Below are 23792 nucleotides of genomic sequence, written 5' to 3'. Positions count from 1 at the left end.
ACAAATCAAAATTTGAAATTCTTTTTAGAAATCACAGACACTGTGTCCTATGGGCTAAAGACCAATCAGCTTGTTATCAGTGCACAGTTCAAAAGCCAGTACTCATGATGGTATAGGGGTGCATTAGTGCGCATGGTATGGGTGATGTGCACATCTGTAAAGGCACCATTAATGCTGAATGATAGACACCTGTTTTGGCAACATATGCTACCATCCAAATAGGGTCTTTTTCAGGGAAGGCCCTGCTTATTTCATCAAGACAATGCCAAACCACATTCTGCATGTATTACAACAGCATTGCTCAAGTATTAAAAGAGTCCTATGTGCTAAGCTGGCCTGCCTGCAGTCCAGACCTGTCACCCACTGAAACATTTGGCGCATTATGAAATGAAAAATATGACAAAGGAGACCCCGAACTGTTGAGCAGCTGAAATCCTATATCAAACAAGAATGGGAAAACAATTCACTTTCAAAACTACAGCAGTTGGTCCTCCTCAGTTCCCAAATGCTTACAGAGTGTTGTTAAAAGAAGAGGTGATGCAGCACATTGGTAAACATGACCCTATCCCAACTTTTTTGGAACGTGTTATTGGCATCAAATTCAAAATGGGCATATATTGAGTAGAAATAAGAAAGGAGCAGGTCGAAAATCTACTTAAGTACTTAGCACTGCAGTGGAACTTCAGCATAGGAACTGAAGATTGTGCAGCTCTGTTCTTCTCTTTTTGGGAATCTCGTGGTCTAAAATACAAAGCTCCAAAGCCAGAGATGTAACCAATCACAAAATGGAATTAGTAACTAAATAGGAATGGCAAAAATGTTATTGAGTAAAAAGATTCCTTTACTTACTTTAGTGGAAGTAAATGAAATATGATTTGAAAATACTCAAGAGATTGAAAATCCATCAATATTTTACTTAAGTACATGAACTTATGAAGTAAATGTAACTAGTTATCCACCTCTGAAAAGATTTATAAAGACATTAGCATGATATAAAAGGCAATTTTGGTTAGTGGCCAAAGTGCATTTCATCAGCCAGCCAGATGCTTTTTAATTTTTTTATTTTTTGAAACAGTATGTTTTGCCCCACCACTTTTGGAGGTGTGGTGCCACCACTGGATCTGACTTTGGCTAAATGTATTTTTTCTCATTTGATAAGACAGCAGCAGACAGCTGATAGCAATCTGTGAACACAAGCTTATGACAGATATAAGTCTAATCTTTCTGTTGCAAATCATGCCAATTCAAATAATTTATATAAAGCCTAATTACACTTTAGTCTTGGTTCTTTCAAAAAGTTGTACAGGCAAATAAGGCTGTACTATTGGATACACAGCCAATTTAATGATTTTCTTTAATGTTTATTTAATCAATCATTAATTAATGTTAAAGGCAATATGCTGAGCGATACTATTTTCTCTCATTTTGAGTATTTATTGCTGGAAACATTTATATGCAAATCAGTTCAGGATGGGTGGAACTGGAAAGCTCTTTCACGGGTTCTCATTTCTATGACCTTTTGTGATTTATTAATGACTCAGTCGAACTTCAAAGTTGCACATGTATACTCAAGTGTACACTTGTTTTTTTTAAATCTTGCATGTGCAAATGCTGAGAACTTCAAGTATGTTTTATAAATAAGACCCCTGGTTTCTTTGCTGCTGTAATGGCACCCATGTGCTAAAACAAAACTTTGCATAAAGCTACTTCCAATATCTATGGGAGCATTTCTCACACTAAAACATAAACTTAACATACACACTAAAACTGTACAAAATAAACACTAACTTAACAGGGAGTTACCCCCCCACACACACACACACATTCTGACTCCTCCCCTCCATCTACAAAAAACACAGATTCAGGGGAAGTTTTCTTATATTGTAAGAAAATTAAGAAAATCCATGCATTTTAAGACTTTTTTAATATAAATGTCTTTTTCCCCCTGACTTTAAGATACTGACTTTGTCAGTTAATGACTGATAATTCAAGAAGAAAAAGTCAGATGTAAAGAGACATCATTTGTTTGTCTGCCTGAATTTCTAATAGCTAAAGTTTATTATGCAATGTGTAATTTAACAGTTCTCCAACCTGTTGGATCAGAGGGAATAGTGATAAGCAGTCATTTTTAAAGTAGTGTCTTGGGGAGCAATGAATATAGATATATAGTGGGTGATGTAGAATTCTAAATGCATTGCAAAAGGGTCCCAACAAGGATGTGATGGTGTATACTTCAATTCTACGTCAAGAGTGCAGCTTATGAATATTACTATAACAAACACTCTGATGAAGTCACAAAAGACTTTAATTCCCCAGCAGGGCCAGCTCTAGCATTTTGAGGGCCCCCTTTCTTGTTTTCTTGTTAGCTGATGTATTGTAAAATTAGAGGCTAACTAATGACAATGGCTACCACGAGCAGTATATAAATGTATTTTATAAAAAAAAAAAATAAATAAAAAATGACTGGCTTATTCTATTGCTGATGATTGAATGGTAGTTTGAGGTTCTAGTAAGTTATAGTTTAAATTAGGATTGTAGTGGGAGCACTCGGGTGTCAGGTGTGACTGTGTGGCAGTAGCAGATGTTTTCCATGGATCAGGGGTCAGGTAGGAGGACCTCTTTGCAGAATTATGCTAAGGGTCCCAGGGAGGTCAAGACTGGCTCTGATAACAATGATCAGTAATATTATATAAAAAGGTATGACAGTTGTGTGTTGATCAACATAGCTAGCTTACCTGGGCAGGACATTAGCTTTGGCTAGCTAGCTAGCTGTGTAATTTTTCTAAGATGACTTGGTAGCGATTTGTGAAAATGTAAACTCCTGATATGTTGGGTTTTATGACACAAACATATTCCTATATTTCACTTTCTTGTTTGGATCCCTGATAGCAGCTGTAACTAAAGTCAGCTGACGAATGAAAAGACATTTCCTCTGATCCTGTCAGTAAAGATTTATATTTAAAGTTTGTAACATAATATTTCCAAATGGGCCTGGTCACCCTGTTAACTATAGCCTGTTAGCAGCAAAACCCTTATTGTTGGTAGGCTTTTTTTATTCACAATACACATTTTTATACTTTTTCCAGAAGAAGAGGCAAGTGAGGTAACATACAGCATTCATCCCAATTTTCTCAAAGCAGTTACTTGTCAGACAGCATAATGAAGTCAATGCTCACTAGTTTATACAGTGCATTGTGGGAACTTTCAGTAAAAAAAGATCCACTGTACTGGAGCAATTTTGACAATGAGACACCCTAGAAAATGGCTGGTACAGACTACTGAACTAGGGAATTTTTTTAGACACACCTAAGACTCTTAAGTGAGGAGAAAAAAAAGCAGACTGCTTAATCATGTTTCAAATAAAACAAATGTATGTATTTTCAGTTGATTTTCAAGTTTTCTACTTTAGTTTTCAAATGCGCTCTTTGTTTACTTTTATTTAAGTGGAGAATGGAGCTCACTGAGTCATAATTTTCTTTTGTGTTTGCATGTCTCACTTCTGTGACAATTTTTCTCTGGGAAGAGGTATTTGATTTAAGCGACCTTATTAGTTCCATAATGGGGAACTTCCACCTCCACGTTTTGACCCATCCATGCAGTGATAAACCACATACACACTAGTGAGTGGGCAGCCCATGCCACCCGGAGAGCAGTTGGGATTAGGTTCCTTGCTCAAGGGCACTTCAGTCAAGTACTGTCAACTCAGGGGATCAAACCAGTGACCTTTCGGTCACAAGGCTGGTTCCCTAACCTCCAGCCCATGACTGCCAGGTACACAGGCCATTTACTTTGGCGTTTTATGGAGAGGTGTTGAGCGGGTGCTTCTATGCTGCTTGCCTTCATGTAGCATCATAGCTTAAGAGAAAAGACTAAACACAAACCAAAATGATAAAATACTAAGCACTTTGCTTTCACTATGTTTTATTAGACTTTACATCAGCTTTGTTTTGTGAGAACCAATCTAACTTTTTCCGTAGATCTTTCCACCTTTACATGGGTGTGCACTAAACAAATGAACTGCCCAAAATCATGGATCTCAACTGAAGCGAATTGTGGCTCAGTTTGCTGCTGGTGAGAATGCTTTTTTATGATGCATGCCAAACGAGACATGCTTTCCTCAGTGCACATCAGCACTGCACTATTGATGTAATTAGCCTGTTTAACGTTTGACTCTTTAAAGAAGCTGGTATCGCTCTTGCAGCATGAGCAGCTGCTAATAACAGCAGACAAGTAATATCATTTAAATTAGTCACATAGACCACAGAACTTATTTTTGATAGTTTGGACCAGACATTAGCAACCTGTCTACTTGAATTCAAACTGACATGTAATCATACCAAACAAGCATAAAGAAGATGGCAGAGAATTAGTTTTATTTTTCTGAATGCAGATATTAAAGGTCTGAAAGAATGAGTGTGAAAGAGTGTGATAGGTTTTATCAAGAATATAAGTGAGCAGTAGATTTGGGTTTTATACCATGATAGACTAGTGACTGTTATAACAATAATAAGTCATTTAGTGGAGGAAAATTTGGAGAACGATTTTTACACTCTCCTGGTGCTATGCCTGGTTTAATTATCTATCAGTTTAATGTGTTATTATGTGATATTATGTGATGTATCCAACTGTGTACAGAGCTAGATAATGTGCTCGGATATCACCTTACCGAGTAGTTTACTGTATTCAGTCATAGAGCGACTTCATTTGTACTGGTGGAACTAAGTCATTTTTGTTTAAACATCAAACATAAATTAAACAAAACCTTTCCAAAGGTCATAATAGAACATAGAACCCAGTAGAACAATAGAACACAGTAGAACATAGAACACATATCAGATGTTGAAAGTAAGAAGTAAGTAATTTTACAATTTCATGAAAAACATTAACTCATTTAGAATTTGATGGCAGCAACGCATCTCAAAGTTGGGACGGGGCCATGTCTACCATTGTGTAGCATCCCATCTTTTTTTAACAGCAGTCTGTAAACGTTTGAGGAGCTGGAGGAGCAATTTGCAACTCACATGACTGTGTATAAAAAAGAGCATTTTAGAGAGGCAGAGTCTCTTAGAAGCAAAGATGGGCAGAGGTACACCAATCCGCGAAAAACTGCATCTAAAAATTGTGGAACAATTTCAGAAAAATGTTCCGCAACCTAAAAGTGCGAAGACTTTGGATAGCCCATCATCTATAGTACATAAAGAGTCAGAGAATCTGCAGAAATACCTGTACGCAAGGGACAAGGCCGACAGTCAATACTGGATGCTTGTGATCTTCGGGCCCTCAGGTGGCACTGCACTTAAAAACAGGCATGATTCTGTACTGGAAATCACTACATGGGCTTAGGAACACTTCCAGAAATTTGCATTTGGGGTTGCATTAGTGCCTATGGCGTGGGCCACTTGCACATATGGAAAGGTATTATCAATGCTGAACAGTACACAGAGGTTTTAGAACAACAAATGCCTTGCATATTTCAGCAAAACAATGCCATATACTGCACCCATCACAACAGCATGGCTTCACAGAAGAAGAATTCTGGTGCTGAACTGGCCTGCCTGCAGTCCAGACCTTTCACCAATAGAAAACATTTGGTACATCATGAAACGAAAAATCCTGCAAAGAAGACCCAGGACTGTTGAGCAGTTAGAAGCCTACATCAGACAAGAATTGGACAACATTTCTCTGCCAAAACTCCAGTAATTGTTCTCCTCACTTCACAGACGTTTACAGACTGCTGTTAAAAGAAGAGGGGATGCTACACAATGGCAGACATACCAACTTTTTTGAAATGCGTTGCTGCCATCAAGTTTTAAATGAGTTAATATTTTTCATGAAATGGTAAAATGTCTCTCTTTCAACATCTGATGTGTTCTATGTTCTATTGTAAATAAAATTTGGGTCTAAGAGATCTGCAAATCATTGCATTCTGTTTTTATTAACATTTTACACAGCGTACCAACTTTTTTTGGAATTGGGGTTGTATATAGTTATTGTATATATATATATATATATATATATATATATATATATATATATATATATATATATATATATATATATATAAATAAATATATCTCAAGGTGTTACTGGCAGCACCTGAACTCCAGCAACTGCATGTCAAGATTAAGAAGCTAAATAAAAAAGCACTGGTGAGAAACTCTGTGTTTCTTATTTTTTGAGGTGAAGGGCTGCTACAGATGTTGAGGTGAAAAAACTGTTTTTTTGTGGTGTTAACATCATGTCATTTGTTTGGGCTTGTAGTTTGACAACAAGAAGTAGCCAATCTAGAGTCTGTCTAACAAAGCATGTTTAACTTGGTTGCCACGGTCATCAGGGTTAAATCTAGCTATGCCTAAATTTAGTAAGGTAAGCAAAAAATACTGCTTCATGAGACAGAGTCCTTGATCCAGAATGTATGTCTAGAGTGTCTGTGAGAAGAAAATTGAAGATTTTTGATGGTGGTTCATTTTATTGCTTATTATTGACTAAAAATAAATCATTAGCATAAGGTGGCCATGTTTTATTGATTTTCTGTCTGCTCGATTCATCTTAAAGTGCTAAAACTCTGATAAACAGCAAGACAGGCTTTTTTTTAATTTTGTGTTGGATGTCTACTATCAACTGTTTTCAATACTTAAAATCAATATAAATCAAAAGACAGAGATGAATATTATTATTAGTTCATTATTACATTATTATTATTTATCTATTAGTGCCTGAGTTCTTTCATTTTGGGTAAAAGACATTGGATTGCAACGAACCCAGTCTTGTTTACTGGAGCACAGCCCTCTGTTACCTTCCTCCACTATCTCAGACAGTAAAAAATCACCTGCAAAGAGCATGCTCTTACACTGATTCAGTCTGTTTGTGTTTGATTTAGTGATAGATTTCTGATTATCAGATGATTTGTTTGAGACATGAGAAGAGTTTCCAGACGAAAACATATGCAGTAAAGGGATATAAATGGAGAATCTAAATAGAAATATAGTGGAGTGGATTGGATTGGTTTTTCAAGGTCAGTCACTGGCTGATATTTTTCTGCACCTTGTTGAAATCGCATTGGCTAGAAAAGGTGGCTCCTGCTGACCGCTATGATGTGTGTAGTGTTACTGTGCTTGTAATTGTTTGTTGTTATATAAAGCCTAAAAGTAGACAACTAATATCAGGTTCTTAGGTTCTTAGGTTAGAGTCGATTTTTTAGCTGGATAACTCGCTGATGCTTTGTCACACCTTGATGACACAACTCACGCTGGCAAGAGAGGGCAGGGTCTGCTGATTGCTGTGATATGTGTATGGTGTCTGTAGCTTAAACCATTCCGAAGTTGTGATAGATAGAAGTCAGCCATGCAAACAGCCTGCAAAATGATTTAAAAGAAGTTACGGCGCAAGCGCACTGAGTAAAAATGTCTCTGACTGGCATTGTTGTACAGCACTGCTTTTAGATAACTTCTCTATCCATATGATTATTAACTAAGTACACTACAGAACATTCACATATAGAGCACTGGCATGTTCACAGTTAACGTGTACCAGTTAACCTATCACAGTTAACTTGTGCCAGTTAGCTTGTGTAAGTACCGCACATATTTGTTTAATAAATTGCAGTTAATTCGTAATATTTAAAAACAGATTTTTGACTGATGCATATGATTCAGTGCGTACCTTTTATGATTGTTAGACACTTAGTGGTAATGCCCAGGACTTTAAAGTAAAGGGTGAAAGTGAATATATTCTCAGAACAACAACCATTTACAAGAAAAGTAATAAAATGCACACAAAAGTGCCCCACCAGAGAATAAGTAAGAAAAAAGGTTTTACAGCTCTTTAGGTTTTCCCAATCTCTGAATTAAATGGACTGTCTCACAGTCTATAAAAAAATAAAATTGATGCTGATGTTTTGCTTTTGTAGGTGTATGTGAGGCTCTTTTTCATTTTGAAATTAATCTCAGCTCAGTTTATGGTCATTACTGCATTCATGCCCAGAGAGGACTGATAAACCTGAAGCATTACAACTATATTTTAAATTCTATGTTTTGTTTGTATTCATACATTCATTGCATTGTGTATTTTGTACTTGGTGCAAGATAAAATTCTGTTCATGTCCATGAAGGAGCAGCACACAGGGCCAAGACCATGTTCTTGTCTCCTGGCTTGTGTAAGTGTGTACAACCTTTCAGTGTTACCTCATGCCCTATGGATGGGGGAAGTGTTATCCTGGAGACCACTCCTATTAGAATAGAAATGTTTAATAGAGGTTATCAGCCAGAATAACTTTGCAATGATTTTTCTCTTTGAGGGAAGTCAAGTCAAACCATCTCAGCAAAATGTAATTTTTTGTAAGGTTTATGGATGGCAACTCCTAAATAATTCCTTTCTGTGTTTCAAAATCGTAAAATGTTCCCATCATAACAACTAGATCAATAAGATTTGTTAAGAAACAATTTTTTGTTCTCAGTGTTATCAATATTGTTGTTTAGTTGTTCATTTTTTTTTTAATTCCTTGAATTTACGGTGCACTCAAATAAGCCAGCTGTCATTTATGTATTTATTTACATTTGCAGTAACTGTTTTGTTTAAAGGCCTTTGCTGATAAAATGTGTTTTAGTTAGTTTAACCTATTATATATACATATATATATATATATATATATATATATATAATAGGTTACCAATACAACCACAACTGATCAAATGTTGCAAAAAAAGAGGAAGAAAAGCTTGATAGAAATGCTTGCCAATATACTTCATAGAATATGGAGCAGCAAGTGCATGTGCGAATCATAAAACATTCATTTGTTGATCTCTGAACAGATACTTTTTCATGGTTTGTTTTTTCACACACTTTTTAATGGATTTATGGTGAAGGTGAAGTTTGAAGATTTAGGGGATGTAGTTGTGAGGATGTAGAGAGTGGATGTGTCTGTGAGGGGCTCCCAGCAAAATAAGTTAAAATACACAGAACGCTTCATGTCATTACTAGTAAACAACAAATGCTGGTTATCTTCTTACTTCCTTTTTACTTTGCTTTCGGAAAGAACTGAAATGCCGACCTCTAAAACAGAAAACAGAGCAAGACATGAAGAAGGCTACTTTAAGCGGCAAATTAGCAAGCATGGCAGCTACCGCTAAAGACAATGAGGAGTTTTCCAGAAGTATGCTGACGGAATTGTCGGACAAACAGCGTGAATATCTGAAAGACGTCATGACGGCATTAATTCAGTCATCACTGGCTCCAATGCAGACTTCTATAGATGCTTTCCGCGAAACTGTCAATACTATAGGAAAACGTACTGACGCTTTGGAAACTACCACAAGGGAGAACTTCTCTGTTTTGGGGCAGGCCAAAGCGGCCATCTCCGAACTGAAAGCAGCTAATGACTTGGAAAATCGTTCGCAAAGAGCAAATCTGCATATAGTGAATGTTCCAGAGGGCGCAGAGCATGGAACCAACATAGTCACATTTGTCTCAGAGTTGCCCAAGGAAATCATTGCAAGCAGGTTTTTCAGAAACCACCTGACCTGGAGCGGGCACATCGCACATTAGCACCTAGACGTAGAGAGGGCCTGCCACCTAGACCACTGTGGTGTGTTTTCACCGCTACCAAGACAAGGAGCATGCACTGTGAAGGGCTACACAAAACCAACTGCAGTACAAAGGGAAATTTTTGAGAGTCTACCCTGATCTGAGCCTTTCCAAAAAACGAGCAGCCTTTAAGAAAATTAAAGTGGCCCTTTATGAGAAAGGGATCCAGTTCAGGCTTTTGTATCCTGCACATCTACGAGCCTTGAATGAGGGAAAACATTTCACTTTTCACATGCCAGGTGATGCTCAATCTTTCTGACTAAAGGGTATAGTAATGCTAACCACATAAGAGGTAGAACTGATGGCTAGACATATGTTGAAAATGTACCCTATACGTTTTGCTAAGATTGACTGGTATTGAAAAAATGATATATTTTTATATATATAAAGTAAGAGGATAATGTAATCTTGGGCGGCACGGTGGCGCAGTGGGTAGCACTGTCGCCTCACAGCAAGAATGGCCTGGGTTCAATTCCCGGCCGGGTGACCAGGGTCGTTTCTGTGTGGAGTTTGCCTATTCTCCCCGTGTCTGCGTGGGTTTCCTCCCACAGTCCAAAAACATGCAGTCAAGCCCACTGGACATGCTGAATTGCCCCTAGGTGTGAATGTGTATGTCTGTCTGTCTGCCCTGTGATGGACTGGCGACCTGTCCAGGGTGTATCCTGCCTTCCGCCCAATGACAGCTGGGATAGGCTCCAGCACCCCACCGCGACCCAGAAGGATAAGTGGTTTAGATGATGGATGGATGGATGGATGGATAATGTAATCTTCGTTTATGTTTATAATTAGTATTAAACCACTCAAACTTGTGTATGGGATCTACAAACTGAGGATTGTGAATAATTCTTTTGTATTGCTGGGACACTCGGAAGTGTGAAAATAGTGAAGGGTGTTTTGCTGGATATGTTATAAGAGAATCTCGCAGCTTGCCTTGGCTGAAGAGGCAAACATAGGAAAGTACTATTCAGGGACATTGGTGTTGGAAGTTGATTTTTTTATTTTCAAGTATTGTATGTCTGAGTTTTCGCTCATATCTTTTAGTTTGTATATGCTCAAGGATAGTGGTAATCTAGTATGTCGTAACATATCAACACTTTATTAAGGCTCTTTGTTTTATTTTGTTATGATTAATATATTAGGTTATGGTGAGGCTGGTTGGGAGGCCTTTAGGTTTACATCATGGAATGTAAAGGGACTAAATGGTCCAGTAAAATGAGCAAGGATATTCAGTTACCTTAAAAGCCTGAAAACTGATATTGCGTACTTACAAGAAACACACTTACATAAGGCTGATCACCTTAGATTAAAGAAACCATGGGTAGGTCAGATGTGAAAGCAAGAGGAACAGCTATATTAATACATAAACGCATCCGCTTTTCAGTTTCTCATGTCAGACTTATAAGGGCGTTATATTATTGTATCTGGACTACTGTTTGACACACCAGTGATGTTAGTGAATGTTTACTGTCCCAACTGGGATGATGTGGGGTTTGTATACAATTCATTTCCGCATTACTATATCTGAACTCACACCACCTGATTTTGGGGGGTGACCTTAACTGTGTAATGGACCCAGTTCTAGATTGCTCTAGTTTTAAACCACATAAACCTTCTAAAATGGCCACAGAGCTTTCAGCGTTCATGAATCAAGTAGGATGTGTGGATCCTTGGCGCTTTTTCAATCCTCATAGCAAAGGCTTTTCCTTTTTTTCGCATGTGCACCATTGTTATTCTAGAATAGACTACTTTTTCCTTGACAGAAGTCTTCTTGCTTTTGTACAAAATATTGAGTACTCAGCCATCATACAATCTGATCATGCACCTTTGTTTCTTACTCTTTCACTCTCTTCTAATTGTACAGATCACCCTCTGTGGTGGCTTAACCCCACATTATTGTCAGATGAGACATGTGAACAAATATCAACCTCAGTTGATAACTTTTTAAAATCAAATCTATCAGATGAGGTTTCCCCATCATTATTTTGGGAGACTCTCAAGGCCGTTCTTAGAGGCGAAATAATATCATACTCTGCACATCTAATTAGAGAAAAAAGACAAAAAACTCCAACAGCTTACTCGATCTACAATAGAAATCAATCAACAATATTCTGTTTCTCTCACAGCTGAACTTTATAAAGAAAGAGTAGCACTCCACTTCCTAATCTTCCAATGAAGAGACTGGTAGACTATATTTTGGAATTATCACCTTGCTCAAAAGATTTCATTTCAAAACCTTACTCATTAATTGTATCTACAAACAGCACTACAGTAAAGAGGATAAAGGATAGCTGGGAAAGAGAACTGGGCAAAGATCTTTCCAGTGACGTGTGGAACTGTGCACTGCAGAGAGTGAATGACAGTACCTCTTGTGCTCGACTGGGTCTAATGCAGTTTAAGGTCCTCCATCGTATACACTTAAGCAGGACCAAGATATCCTCATTTTATCCTAACATAAAATGTGTCTCAGATGCCACATTAACATAGCAGATTTGGCATACATGTTCTGGTTGTGCCCCAAATTAACAAACTATTGGTCCAATATATTTAATATTCTTTCCAAAATATGTGGGTTGTCCATGAAGCCGTGTGCTGAAATAGCCATATTTGGGGTCTCTGATCAAAATAAAAACCTAACTTACAGGCAGCATAAAATAATCGCTTTCATTTCGTCATTAGCACATAGACAAATTCTTTTAAACATGAAATCACCCACTCCTCCCAAAGCTGCACAATCATTAAAAGAACTCTTGTCATTCATACATTTGTAAAAGATTAAATATACTATTCAAGGATCCAAAAAAAACTTTTATTATATTTGGGAACCATTGCTTACCTATTTCTCACACATTCAATCACTCCCTACAGAATAATGTATTATTTTTAGTGTGCTTGAGTGCCTGACCTATTACCTCTTCTCCACCCATAAATGTGTCCTGATGTGTTACACTATCCTAATGTGGAGCAGAAACTAATAATTAATATTATAATATTATAAATAATTATAATTAATATTATCTTAAAATTAATATTTGTATTATTGTTGTATTCAATGCCCTATTGATATGCATGTATGTGTGTGTGTGTGTGTGTATATATATATATATATATATAGTTTATTTGTTTTATTATTATTATTATTATTATTATTATTATTATTGTTGTTGTTGTTGTTGTTAGAAATATACATAGAAAGGAAACCAGAAAAAAAGGGGGAAAAAGAAAAAAGTATGTGTTTGTTGTTCATGTATATCATGCTCTTGTACTAATAAAAATAATATTTTTAAAAATTGTTTAAAGGACTCATTCTTGCATGCAGCACACTTTCAAAAATCAGAAGATTCATAAGTCATCACTGTTCTTTTTGAGCCTTATGTGAGCCTTTCTGAGCATCACTGGCAGAACAAACTAAACTACAATATTTTGTGTAAGCTTACCTAAGGAGATCTAGCTTAGCTGTTCTGTTGTTAGCTAGATATTACTATGAGCTGACTAAACTACAAAGTATTTTTCAGTATTCCAAAAAATAGAGGGATAAGTGTAGCAATTACCTACTTAAATAAAAAAAAGCAGTAAAAAAGTAAATATTACAGTTTGGAATTGAGTTTCAAAACAATTTAGTAACTAAAACTTACGTTTTCTGATGGTCACTGACTCTGTTCCTCAGTACTTTTATCTGAAAGAAAAATAGTAAAAGTTGATTGAATGAATGAATGAATGCATAAACAAAAAAAAAGAAAGAAAGAAAGAAAAAAAGAAAGAAAGAAAGAAAGAAACAAACCAGTTTCCATGTCTCCACCCCACATCACATATAATTAGTATAAGATAATCTGAGGTCCAGAAATTTCAATTTTGAATCTTGAGAGGGCTGAGATGTAATGGAAAAAAGTATTTGAAATACATATTCAGAATACAGAAATAGTATCTGTATTCAGCCCATGTTACATTTCAATTTGGCAGTATTCAGAATACCTTAACTATGATGCTCTTGGCGGTGGGGAGATTTAGAGTTAAAAGCCCTGGGTCCAAAACTGGTTTTCAGATTGGGGTTGGTGGCAGACTGGACAGAGCTCTTCAAATAAAACCATCTTTTCTGCAAACCCAGGTCTGCTGACTCTCTGTCTATGGCAAGATCAAAGATTTACATCAGTAGCAAACACGCTTAGCTACACCTGGACAAGGAGTACTTTTATATAGCTTTCATGAGGGTCCCCTGGAGCATTTAGAATATAGTAAGCATACGGTTTTGAAAAATGCAAAAAAAAAAAAGACAGAAAATTTTAACTTAACTTTTGTGAACCCACTGTCAATGATCAAAACTAGACATTCTATCAGGGTGAAGTGGGGGAGGGGGAGGGCTTATGGTATACACACACCTAAACTTGAATAGTGACTGACTTTTTTGTAGTCTTATTTATTCATCCACTGAAGCTCATGTGTAGATGAATTTAGTCTACTCATGAAATGGTTTTGTCATTGTTAGTGATGACATTCCATGTCAGCTTGATATTAAAGCAAAAGGAAGATAAATACTAAGAAATTCTGATATTTTAAAGAATCTGACGCTTATAAATTGTAGGGGTTATAATTTTTGGGACTTAATTTATTAGAGGACAGGCACAGCAGGCACAGAAAAGTTCTATTTTATTTTTAGAACTTTTTTTTATCTGAGCCAAACCAGTCTGTGTAATATACATTAAAAGCTCTGCAGAATTAAAGCATTTATTAACATATAAATGATCAAAAACTTAATTGAATGTTGATCTTAAAAATATTGAATGTAAAGATATGTGTATCATTACACCCCTACAGTATATGGTTCGTTGTAATGATTTGCCTGTCAGCAGAAGGACTTGCCTAACTTTAATTATTGTATAGATGGTGCTTCCCTTAAGAAGGTCAGCTAGCTAGTTAACCACCCTGTTAACAGAGTATCTGTTATTGACAAGGTAGTTGCATCTGCATGAAGATAGAGCCCTAGAAGCATTGCACATGAAAAAACAAATTTTCCACCTAAATGAATGTCAAAGTGTAAAAACTTACCGTTCACAGTCCAAACTAAGCTGTAAAAATGGCCCATTTTCAATTGCTTTGTGATTTTACAAAAACCAACGCATTTACATACAATATATCTGTATTTTCAACATACAGCATAAAGACAGGATGGAAGTGGTCATGTGAAAATAATAAAACAGATGGCAACAAATTTTGTTAGTGATTAGTTAGCTTGACAATTCTTATGCCACTCATCCAACATTACATCACTTAAAATAAAAGAAGATACAGACAGTGCAGACTACAGTGCAGGATTTAGGGTTGTGTACAACCCAGGAGAGCTCAAAGTAGGGGAGATGGTGTACTTCTTAACATTATTCGCCTGACAGCAAGCCTGTTATTAGTACCATGGATGGCTTAAAAATTTTGGGACACTGTGCAAAATGTAAATGAAAACAGAAAGCAATGACGTGCAAATCATTTAAACCCCATATTTAATTAAAAACAATACAAAGACAACATATCAAACATTAAAACTGAGAAATTTAGTTGTTTTTCGAAAAATACAAGGCTGTTTTGCATTTGATGCCAGCAACACATTCCAAAAAGTTGGGACAGGGGCAAAAAAAGGCTGGGGAAGGGGTGCTATGCTAAAAAAAAAATCTGGTGACATGACTGAGTATAAAAGAGCATCTCAGAGAGGCAGAGTCTTTCAGAAGTAAAGGTGGGGAGGGGAGCACCACTTTGTGAAAGACTGCACGTTTCTCAACGTTTCTGCACTATATATAAGCAATATGTGCTGTACTTTTTCTTGTCATAGTACACCTGTTTTTCTTGTTTCTAGTACTCACCTCATACTTTTGTTTAGTAAATTGGTACTGTAACTCAAATTTTTCTGCTTCTAGTTGATGCATCCAATTCCAAAGTTCCTTAACTTTCTCTCTGGAAAAGCATGAAAAAAGAGAAAAAAAACTGAGAGCATTTATGCAGAATTTGTATTACAATATTCAAACTGTTACATAAGCATCTGTATGACTCTTGCCTGAGAGCAGACTCGCTGGCATTCTCTATGTTTAGAGGTTTGCGGCGGTCACTGAGAATCTTCTTTTTTTTCTCCCTCCCTGTCTGTTTCTTCCCACTTTGTCTTTCAGTCTTTAAAATCAAAGAACATCTTTACGTACTACGAAATATAGCAAATGCATAGCAATGCAGTATGTGCCACAAGATTCTACTTGTGCTAGTGATTGGTAAAATATCGCTGCTGTCCAAAGAAAAAAATAAATATTAACTTTACAGGAATAATAATTTTACTTTTAATGTAAACAGATTTTATTTCCAAGCAATGTTGGAGCATTTCTATTGGCCCATTCATCATAAAATTTTCACACAATGTAAAGGACAGCTGGTGTGTTCAAATGATGAAGAAAATTAAAAACTGAAAAAATGGAGATACATGTTTTTCTTTGGACCGCGATGATATACAAAAATGAGATGCAATATTACTAAGGAGTATTTCTTCGTGACTCAGCCTTTGCATTTGCAAAGGCAATTTCCAGTTTTGGATCTATTCTCTGCTATCATGGCTCTGGCACAGCTCTTACTTTCTGCATGTAGCCACCAAAATGCAGACTAGTGAGAGTCTTCTTCTTAGCATCATCTTCTGCCCTCTTCTTTGCCTCCTCTTCCTCTTTGCGAGTTCTCTCCTCCTACAGAAAGAGTTATGTAAATGAATGTAGCTTAAAAATTGGGTGGATGGAGAGCAGAGTCTAGTGCATGCATAATTGTAGAATTACTTCCAGACGTTTTTGTCGTTCCTTCTCACGCTCGCTGCGGATCCTCTGCTGCTCAGCTCTCTCTGAACGTCGTTTCTCCTGAATTATTACAAAAATCTACATTGATCACGTCCTTCACAAGAACAGATTTATTCAGATAAGTAAATATTTATTAACTGTTGTTTTCTTTTTAAAAATCAGAGTTTTGAAATATGCATCTTATTGAAAGCTAGTGATACATCAATCAGATAAAAATGTATAATTAAAATTTATTAAAAAAACAAACTTCACAGTCTGCCAGAAATCATTTTTTAGGAATAGGTTAATGTTGTAGATTGCCTGACTCACAATTCGGTCTTTGAGACTAATAAGCTCCTCTTCCTCCTTCTTACGACTTTCAAAGTGGGCCTCAATCAGAGCTCGCAGCTCATTTAAATCTTTCTCCATACGCTTGCGGTGAATATCCTGATTCAGGACAAAGAGAATGGATATCAGCTCTGTGGTATACTAAACTGCTTAAAAAGTATGACACAAATCATATCACGTTTATGCATTTAAGCTATTGTGAAGCCTGCACTTTACATGACACAAATTAGATACTGTGAAAGCATTCTTTTATCATCACCTTTAAAAAATTTGACTCAAGTTTTTAATCAGGTAATAAAATAATCAAATAAATCCAAGCTCAGCATTATTCTTAAAACTCACATGAACTCTTCAGCAGCAGTCAAGTCAATGAGTAAAAATTACACTTTGCAATATATGTTTCATTTCAAATTCAGTTTCAGCATGTGCATACAAGCCTCTGCAAATCCACATTTTTTAACTAGCCTCTGTAAATTCACATTTTTCTGTAAGACTTACATCAAAATCAACCCTCTCCCCATCTGGAATCTTTGGAGGCACCAAGTTTGACATTATAAAAGGCCTGAAAAATAATGTTCATTCTGTATGAATAAATGCTGAATTAAGAAATATTTATGTTAATACCGCAAATTGTTTAAGTGGACTCACCTGAATTTTGGTTTGATGTTTTCTACTGATGCAAGAAAAAGAAAAAAACATGGATAACTATTATTAGGAAAAAAGGAAGATTAACTTAAATGTTAAAGTTATGTAGTAGGTTTGAATTCTAATGTTCCAAATATTGTCTCTTTCTGTATTTAGTATGGGGCGTGATGTAGACAACTTATTAATGTCAAAATATGTTAATAAACAATTAGGATTTGTGCATTTTTCTGTACAGGCCCTACAAGTAAGATTAAACAGTGAACACCCATTTTATTTTTATTTATTTTTATTATTTTTTTATTTTTAGCCTGTCCGTGTTTATAACATGATGGAGTCTGCATGATTTAACACACATGTTGATTGTTGGACATGTTGGTTCACACTTATTTAAAATGATAAATTAAAACAAGTATGAATATAAGTTGATTGCTATTTTATGAAGGTAAAACATGCATACATATACATACAAATACATAATTTCTATTGTTTTGGACAATTGTCTAATTATGTGTAGTCAGATAAAGCAAACAGATAATATGAAAAAAGACCTCACAAAATATAAAGTTAAAATACTAGTATTACCTCCTCCATCTTCAGCCTCCTCTCTTTCTTCTAAAAGACAGAGTATTAGAAAAGTGTGGGGAAAAATAGAGAATAAAGTCTCAAATAAGGTAGATAGGTTGCTAAGTCTCCTATTCTGATAATGTCTCTGCTGTATCTCACCCTGCATTTGAGTGTTTAATTCCTCTCCACCTTCTTCCTCCCCCAGAGACACCTCCTCCTCATCTTGAGTCTCTTATAATTGGAAATTAATCACAACACTGTCAGTTTGGGTTAGGTAAACATTCTGTTTATAATATGAATGAACAGATATGAATATAGTGAAAGAAAATGAATGATGCACAAATGTCCAATGTATGTCCTAAAACACTGTCCACTCTATAAGACTATAAGTCTCCCAACCCTGATCCTGTACCCTCTATCCTACACATTTGAATGTGTTTCCTTGCTCTAACACCCATTTCAGCTCAGGAAGCTGATTAGTCAAATCAGGTGTGCTGTAGCAGGAAAAATACTAAAATGTGCAGCATATATACATATGTGGATACTCTCCCTATGAACTACTGTTAATAGAAATAACACCAGGCATACAGTTTTTTGAGATGTGAATGTGCAATGTTGTCAGGACATCTACCTTTATCCACTGCAATTTCCTCATGTACATCCTCTGTCGCCTTATCTATTGCATTCTGCTCGTCTGTGGAAAAGTAAAGCTGTTAACTAGCTGGCTTAGTTCTGCAAATGCCATTCTATTTTATATTTAAAAAAACATAGTGTCAGCAAAAATGCTTCAGTTAGCCTTGTACAAATTTGATACTATTAACTTTCATTTATTCTAAGCATTTATTCTATTCTTGTAGTGCTTAGTGCCATTGGCATCATTACCACTTGTAAGAAGGTACACCGATCAGGCATAACATTATGACCACCTCCTTGTTTCTATGCTCGTTGTCCATTTTATCAGCTCCACTTACTATATAGGTGCACTTTGTAGTTCTACAATTACAGACTGTAGTCCATCTGTTTCTCTGCATACTTTGTTAGCCCCCTTTTACCCTGTTCTTCAGTGGTCAGGACCCCCCATGGACCCTCACAGAGCAGGTACTATTTGGGTGGTGGATCATTCTCAGCACTGCAGTAACACTGACGTGGTGGTGGTGTGTTGGTGTGTGTTGTGCTGGTATGAGTGGATCAGACACAGCAGTGCTGCTGGAGTTTTTAAACACAGTGTCCACTCACTGTCCACTCTATTAGACACTCCTACCTTGTCAGTCCACCACCCAAATAGTACCACAGGGTAGTTTCAAACTTTCAGCGTTTCTCTAGTGTTACAGTACAGCAACTTGTGCAAGGACCAGGGCACCTGGCTTTTAGCATTGCCAGTACAATTCTTGAGCACCATGTTCTCAGTGGATTACAAGCTAGTCTGGGTAACATGCTAATAATTTGTCTGGTCTATTACTGTCCATCATTACAGTAAGAAACTATTAAAAGTAGTAGCTACATCTACGTTCTTCTAAGTTACTTCTAATTGGAACATCTAGTAGTTCTATATACCTCCTTTTATGTAACTAGCTAACTCACCAGCATTAAACCACTTAATTTTTAGAAGAAATAATTTTACTTCAGTCTGCTAAATCTTGTGGATGTACTTAGCTAACTAGCTAACTGTACCAGCTGTATTAGATAGTTTTGGGGACATACTTAGCTAGTGTCAGCTAACTAGCTGCTGTATTTAGTAATTTTTGAACATGCTTAACTAAAGAGCTAGCTAACTGTAGCTCTTGTCTTATGTCACTTCATAGGTGTATTTAGCTAGCCAGCTAACTGTGGCTGCTGTATTAGTTTTGTTGTGGATGCAATTAGTTAGCTAGCTAATGTTTCAATTTCAACTCCCAACTGTATGTGGCGTTCATTGTTACACGTTGTTAGAGTGCGATTCTAGTGGGCTTTGCCCCAGTGGAGGTGGGGGTGGGAAGTGGCAGTTAGTTGCATGGTTTTCTTTTTTTAATATTTTATCATCTGATTAGTAAGTTTATTTTACTTCATTTATTTTGTTAAGTATTTGTGTCCTAGTTGCACATCAATCCTATTTGCACAACAGTGCAAATATTTATGGACCACTATTGTAGGTTCTAGATGCATATTTTGTTAGCAGTTTTTAATGCCATTACACAGAAATGTTTAATACAAAAACTTTTAAATTCACTTTCTGCATCATCCCATGAGGGCTGTTTGATTTTCTTAGGAATGCAGACATTTTTCCAACCTGAAACTCCATCTTAAATATTACATAAAAACATTGTACCAGCATCAGATCTTTCCCATGTTCGAGTCAAGTCAAGTCAGGTTTTATTGTCATTTCAGCTATATACAAGTACACAGCGAAACGAAACAACATTCCTTCAGGACCATGGTGCAACACAGAGACACAAGTGTGAGAAAATACAATATACACAGTGCAGACAATACAGTACAATAAATAAATATGAAAAACGTACAATAAATACAAAACAGAACACAGTCAGTGCACAATACTGAGAGTATGTGGAGTTGTGCAAAGGAGGATGTATGACATATTAGCAGCTTAGCAGATAGCTTAGCATATATGACCATAGCAGTCACTGAGGTAGCAACCTAGAACAGCAATACGTAGTGTACAGTGTTTGGTTGATACAGTAATTCTAGCAGTTATCATTGTTAAAGTAAGGTAAAATGTAAGTGAAAGTCAGATATTGTTGTGGAAATAAAATGTGCAAAAATGCAAGTATTTAAGCTGGTGTTCAGGGTCCTGGGGCTATATTACAGAAAATTCTTATCTTTTTGTCTTAAGATCTGACAGGTCAAGATAAGATTTTTCACAAATTTGTATTATAGAAGCAAATCTAATCTTATTTAAGAATCTTATCTTATCTACAGCAGCTTTTCTTATCTCAAGTTAGGAAATCTTAACTTACTCGATTGAAGTTGACAATCAACTGTCGTGTCTGTTACCTAGCAACTGACCAGACATGTGCAGCTGAATCTAGCAAACACGTAATCAAGTTAGCTAACGTTAGCTGCCATTACTGGTGTAAAGAAAGTCTAACAAAACTAAAGCACGGTAAACTGAGAGTTAGCTAAGAATATTGTGTCAGCGCTTCGTGCTGTTAATCAGAGCGTCACCGCTCCCCAGTTTTAGTTTCATTTCCCAAACGCTAAGCTAACGTTATTCCTCCTAATAAACGGACACCGCTCAGCTCATTATTCACCATTATCTCTGTAATAGTGTATCTGACGAGTTTTTATCAACATAACACACGGAGGTAATAAAAGGGGACAGTGGAGATTGTGTCTGCAGCGTCTGGGGCTTTTAAACGCTGTTAGAAAAAAAAAACTCAAGTTCAACTTTTCAGTGTAGATAAATGTAGTGCCATTATGATAACTTAGTTATAGTGAACTATGCTGCCTGTCACTGCATAAAACAATAGAAACAGGCAATTAAAACAGAAGTTAAGACACCTCTGGAGTTGTCTTAAAGTTAAGAAAATATTTAGGATATTTGGCAGCTTAGGATGTTTCTGTAATACCGTTTTCTTATCTGGAAATAAGATAAGATCCCAGATCTTATCTATGTGGGCCACTTCTGGCAAAGATATGGCACTGCTGGCCCATGGTCAGCACTGGCTAACTACATGTGAGCCAAAAGTGGCCCACATATTAAAATACTCATATGGCCCATATGTCTTGGAACAGATCTGGGCCACTTCTGGCAGAAACATGGCAGTGCTGCCACTATTGACACTGGCAAGCTCATTGTCAGCCAAAAGTGGTCCACATATTAAAATGCTTGAATGGCCCACGTCTCAAAACAGATCTGGGCCACTTCTGGCATACATTGCCAGTGCTGATATGAGGTACATGATAATCATTTATATTTTAAACAGGGATTAAAAGGACTTTGGGGGAGCATAATTTACATTCAGATCTTGTTATATGGCACAGTACACTGTAAAAAATCCAATCTAAAATGTTTTAGATTTTGTGACATTTTGTTTGTTATTTCAACAAAGAGAAATACCAGGTTAAAATGCTATTTTTAGTTTATTCAACACAATCTTCCTCAGTACTAGGAACACTGCTACATATTCTAGTTTGAAGTTTAATTCAGATTTAGTTTACAGTGATTTGTAGCTGCCTAAAATTTTGTGTTAATTAAACAACAAAACTGATCTGAGGTTCACTGAACTTTTCTGTCAGGCACTTCACTTATTTTAAAAGAAACAAATCTTTTTCATGGTATAGTAAACATTTTGGACATGTGGGCTCATAAGAGCAGTACCTGAGTAGTACACTGGGCTAAGCATATGCTCATTTATCAGGAAATCGTGAGTTTAAATCCCATCAACACCATAGCCATCAGCAGCTGGTAGTCCAAGAGTGTTAAACACCACCTCTCCCTGAGCTGGCAACCGCATCTGGCTCACTTCTATGCCATCATTCCATGTGGTATGTGGGCTGCATCTAAATGTCGGATGTGGCCCAGGAGCGGGCCACATCAAATGTGCTATCTGGGATTATAGACTTAAGAACTGTTGTTCTGTAATGGCTTCTGTCCTAACTTCAGTCTTAACTGAAGTTGCCATGACAACAAAGCAGATGTCAGAATTTTCTGTAATGCTGAACTGAAGTCTATGAACAGTATTCTAACATGTGTCCTTTTTCTCAAGATGAGTGAGGGTCAGATGAAGAGTGGTGGCTATGGCGTCATCTGTACAGCGATTGGAGCGATATGCAAACTGCAGAGGGTCCAGTGAAGGAGGCAGCTTAGTCTTGATGTGCCTCACTATGAGCCTCTCGAATCACTTCATGATGATGGGTGTGAAGTATATTTAAAAGGAACATTTTTATAGAAGGTCTGTTTTTGCAGGGGTTAGGAATGTTTAAATTAAGGGGCCCCCTGGTCCAAAGCCCCATAGGGAGTAGGCCTCTCACTTTCTCCCTTCTTCTCTTAGTTCCAAATAGATGAGATCATTTTAAAAAGGACCATATGTTCTGTCTCCTGTTTCAACAACAAGTCCAATATATAAGCAGCTAGAATATTCTGTTCGAGAGGGAACATTCATTGAGTCATTGAGGGCAAGACACTGGAGATTTCTTTGGCACAGAGAAAATGGTGATGGCCTTGAAGCATGCTGGAACAATGGCACTGCTTAGCGAGATGTTAAAGATGTCCGTAAGAACTCCTGCTAGCTGGTCTACACACTCCCTGAACACTCTGCCAGGAATATTGTTTGGTCCAGCAGCCTGCGCAGAGTTTTCCTCACATCAGCAGTGGATAGGCACAGTACCTGGTCGCTGGGTGGAGGGGTGGTCTTTCCTGCTGCCACATTATTCTGCGCTTCAAACTGTACTTAGAAGTCATTCAGTGCATCAGGCAAGGAGGCATCACTGTCACAGGATGGATATGATTTCCTGTAGTTGCTGAGGGCCTGAATGCCCTGCCACATGCACCGTGTGTCACCGGTGTTCTGGAAGTGTCCATGGATTCTCTGAGTGTGTGTGTGGTTCACCTCTCTGATAGCTCATGACAGTTTGGTCCTCTCTGTTCTTAGGGCCACTCTGTCACCTGCTGTCGCACGGGCCTTCTGCAGCGTGCACACCTCAGCAGTCATCCACGGCTTCTGAGTTTTGCATGTAGTGATGGTCCTGGAGATAGAAACATCATCAATGCATTTGCAGATATAGCCAGTCACTGATGCTGTATATTCCTCCAGGTTAACAGAATCATTGTCAGTGGCAGCCTCCCTAAACATGTCCCATGCAGTTGCTCAAAGCAATCTTGAAGAGCAGAGATGGCTCTTGCTGGCCAGGTTTTCATCTGCTGAGTAGCCA

The 23792-nt window shown here is 37.1% G+C and overlaps 1 protein-coding gene across 5 annotated transcripts in view; it reads right to left on the bottom strand.

Moving 5' to 3' along the window:
* The window catches only part of tnnt2a (troponin T type 2a (cardiac)), a 52404-nt gene that overhangs the window by 18542 nt on the left and 10070 nt on the right, over positions 1-23792 (bottom strand). For 4 of the 5 annotated variants that reach the window (XR_005008465.1, XR_005008466.1, XM_036591910.1 and 1 more), the window contains 11 exons: positions 18553-18615; positions 18081-18152; positions 17940-17969; positions 17361-17385; positions 17211-17274; positions 16695-16811; positions 16368-16445; positions 16176-16280; positions 15617-15726; positions 15426-15516; positions 13215-13255 (listed from right to left, as the gene is read on the bottom strand). Coding sequence is in view for 3 of the 5 variants with exons in the window: in XM_036591910.1 (XP_036447803.1) it covers positions 13215-13255; positions 15426-15516; positions 15617-15726; positions 16176-16280; positions 16368-16445; positions 16695-16811; positions 17211-17274; positions 17361-17385; positions 17940-17969; positions 18081-18152; positions 18553-18615 (796 nt within the window). In the remaining 2 variants the exon portion in view is untranslated. The remainder of the gene's footprint in view (positions 1-13214; positions 13256-15425; positions 15517-15616; positions 15727-16175; positions 16281-16367; positions 16446-16694; positions 16812-17210; positions 17275-17360; positions 17386-17939; positions 17970-18080; positions 18153-18552; positions 18616-23792) is intronic. The other variant, XM_036591911.1, reaches the window with a different exon arrangement.

Source organism: Colossoma macropomum, unplaced genomic scaffold (assembly GCF_904425465.1).
Source record: "Colossoma macropomum unplaced genomic scaffold, Colossoma_macropomum, whole genome shotgun sequence".
In the NCBI taxonomy this organism is placed as follows: Eukaryota; Metazoa; Chordata; class Actinopteri; order Characiformes; family Serrasalmidae; genus Colossoma; species Colossoma macropomum.
The sequence above is the reverse complement of the archived record's forward strand: the minus strand, read 5'-3'. Positions and strand labels throughout refer to the sequence as shown.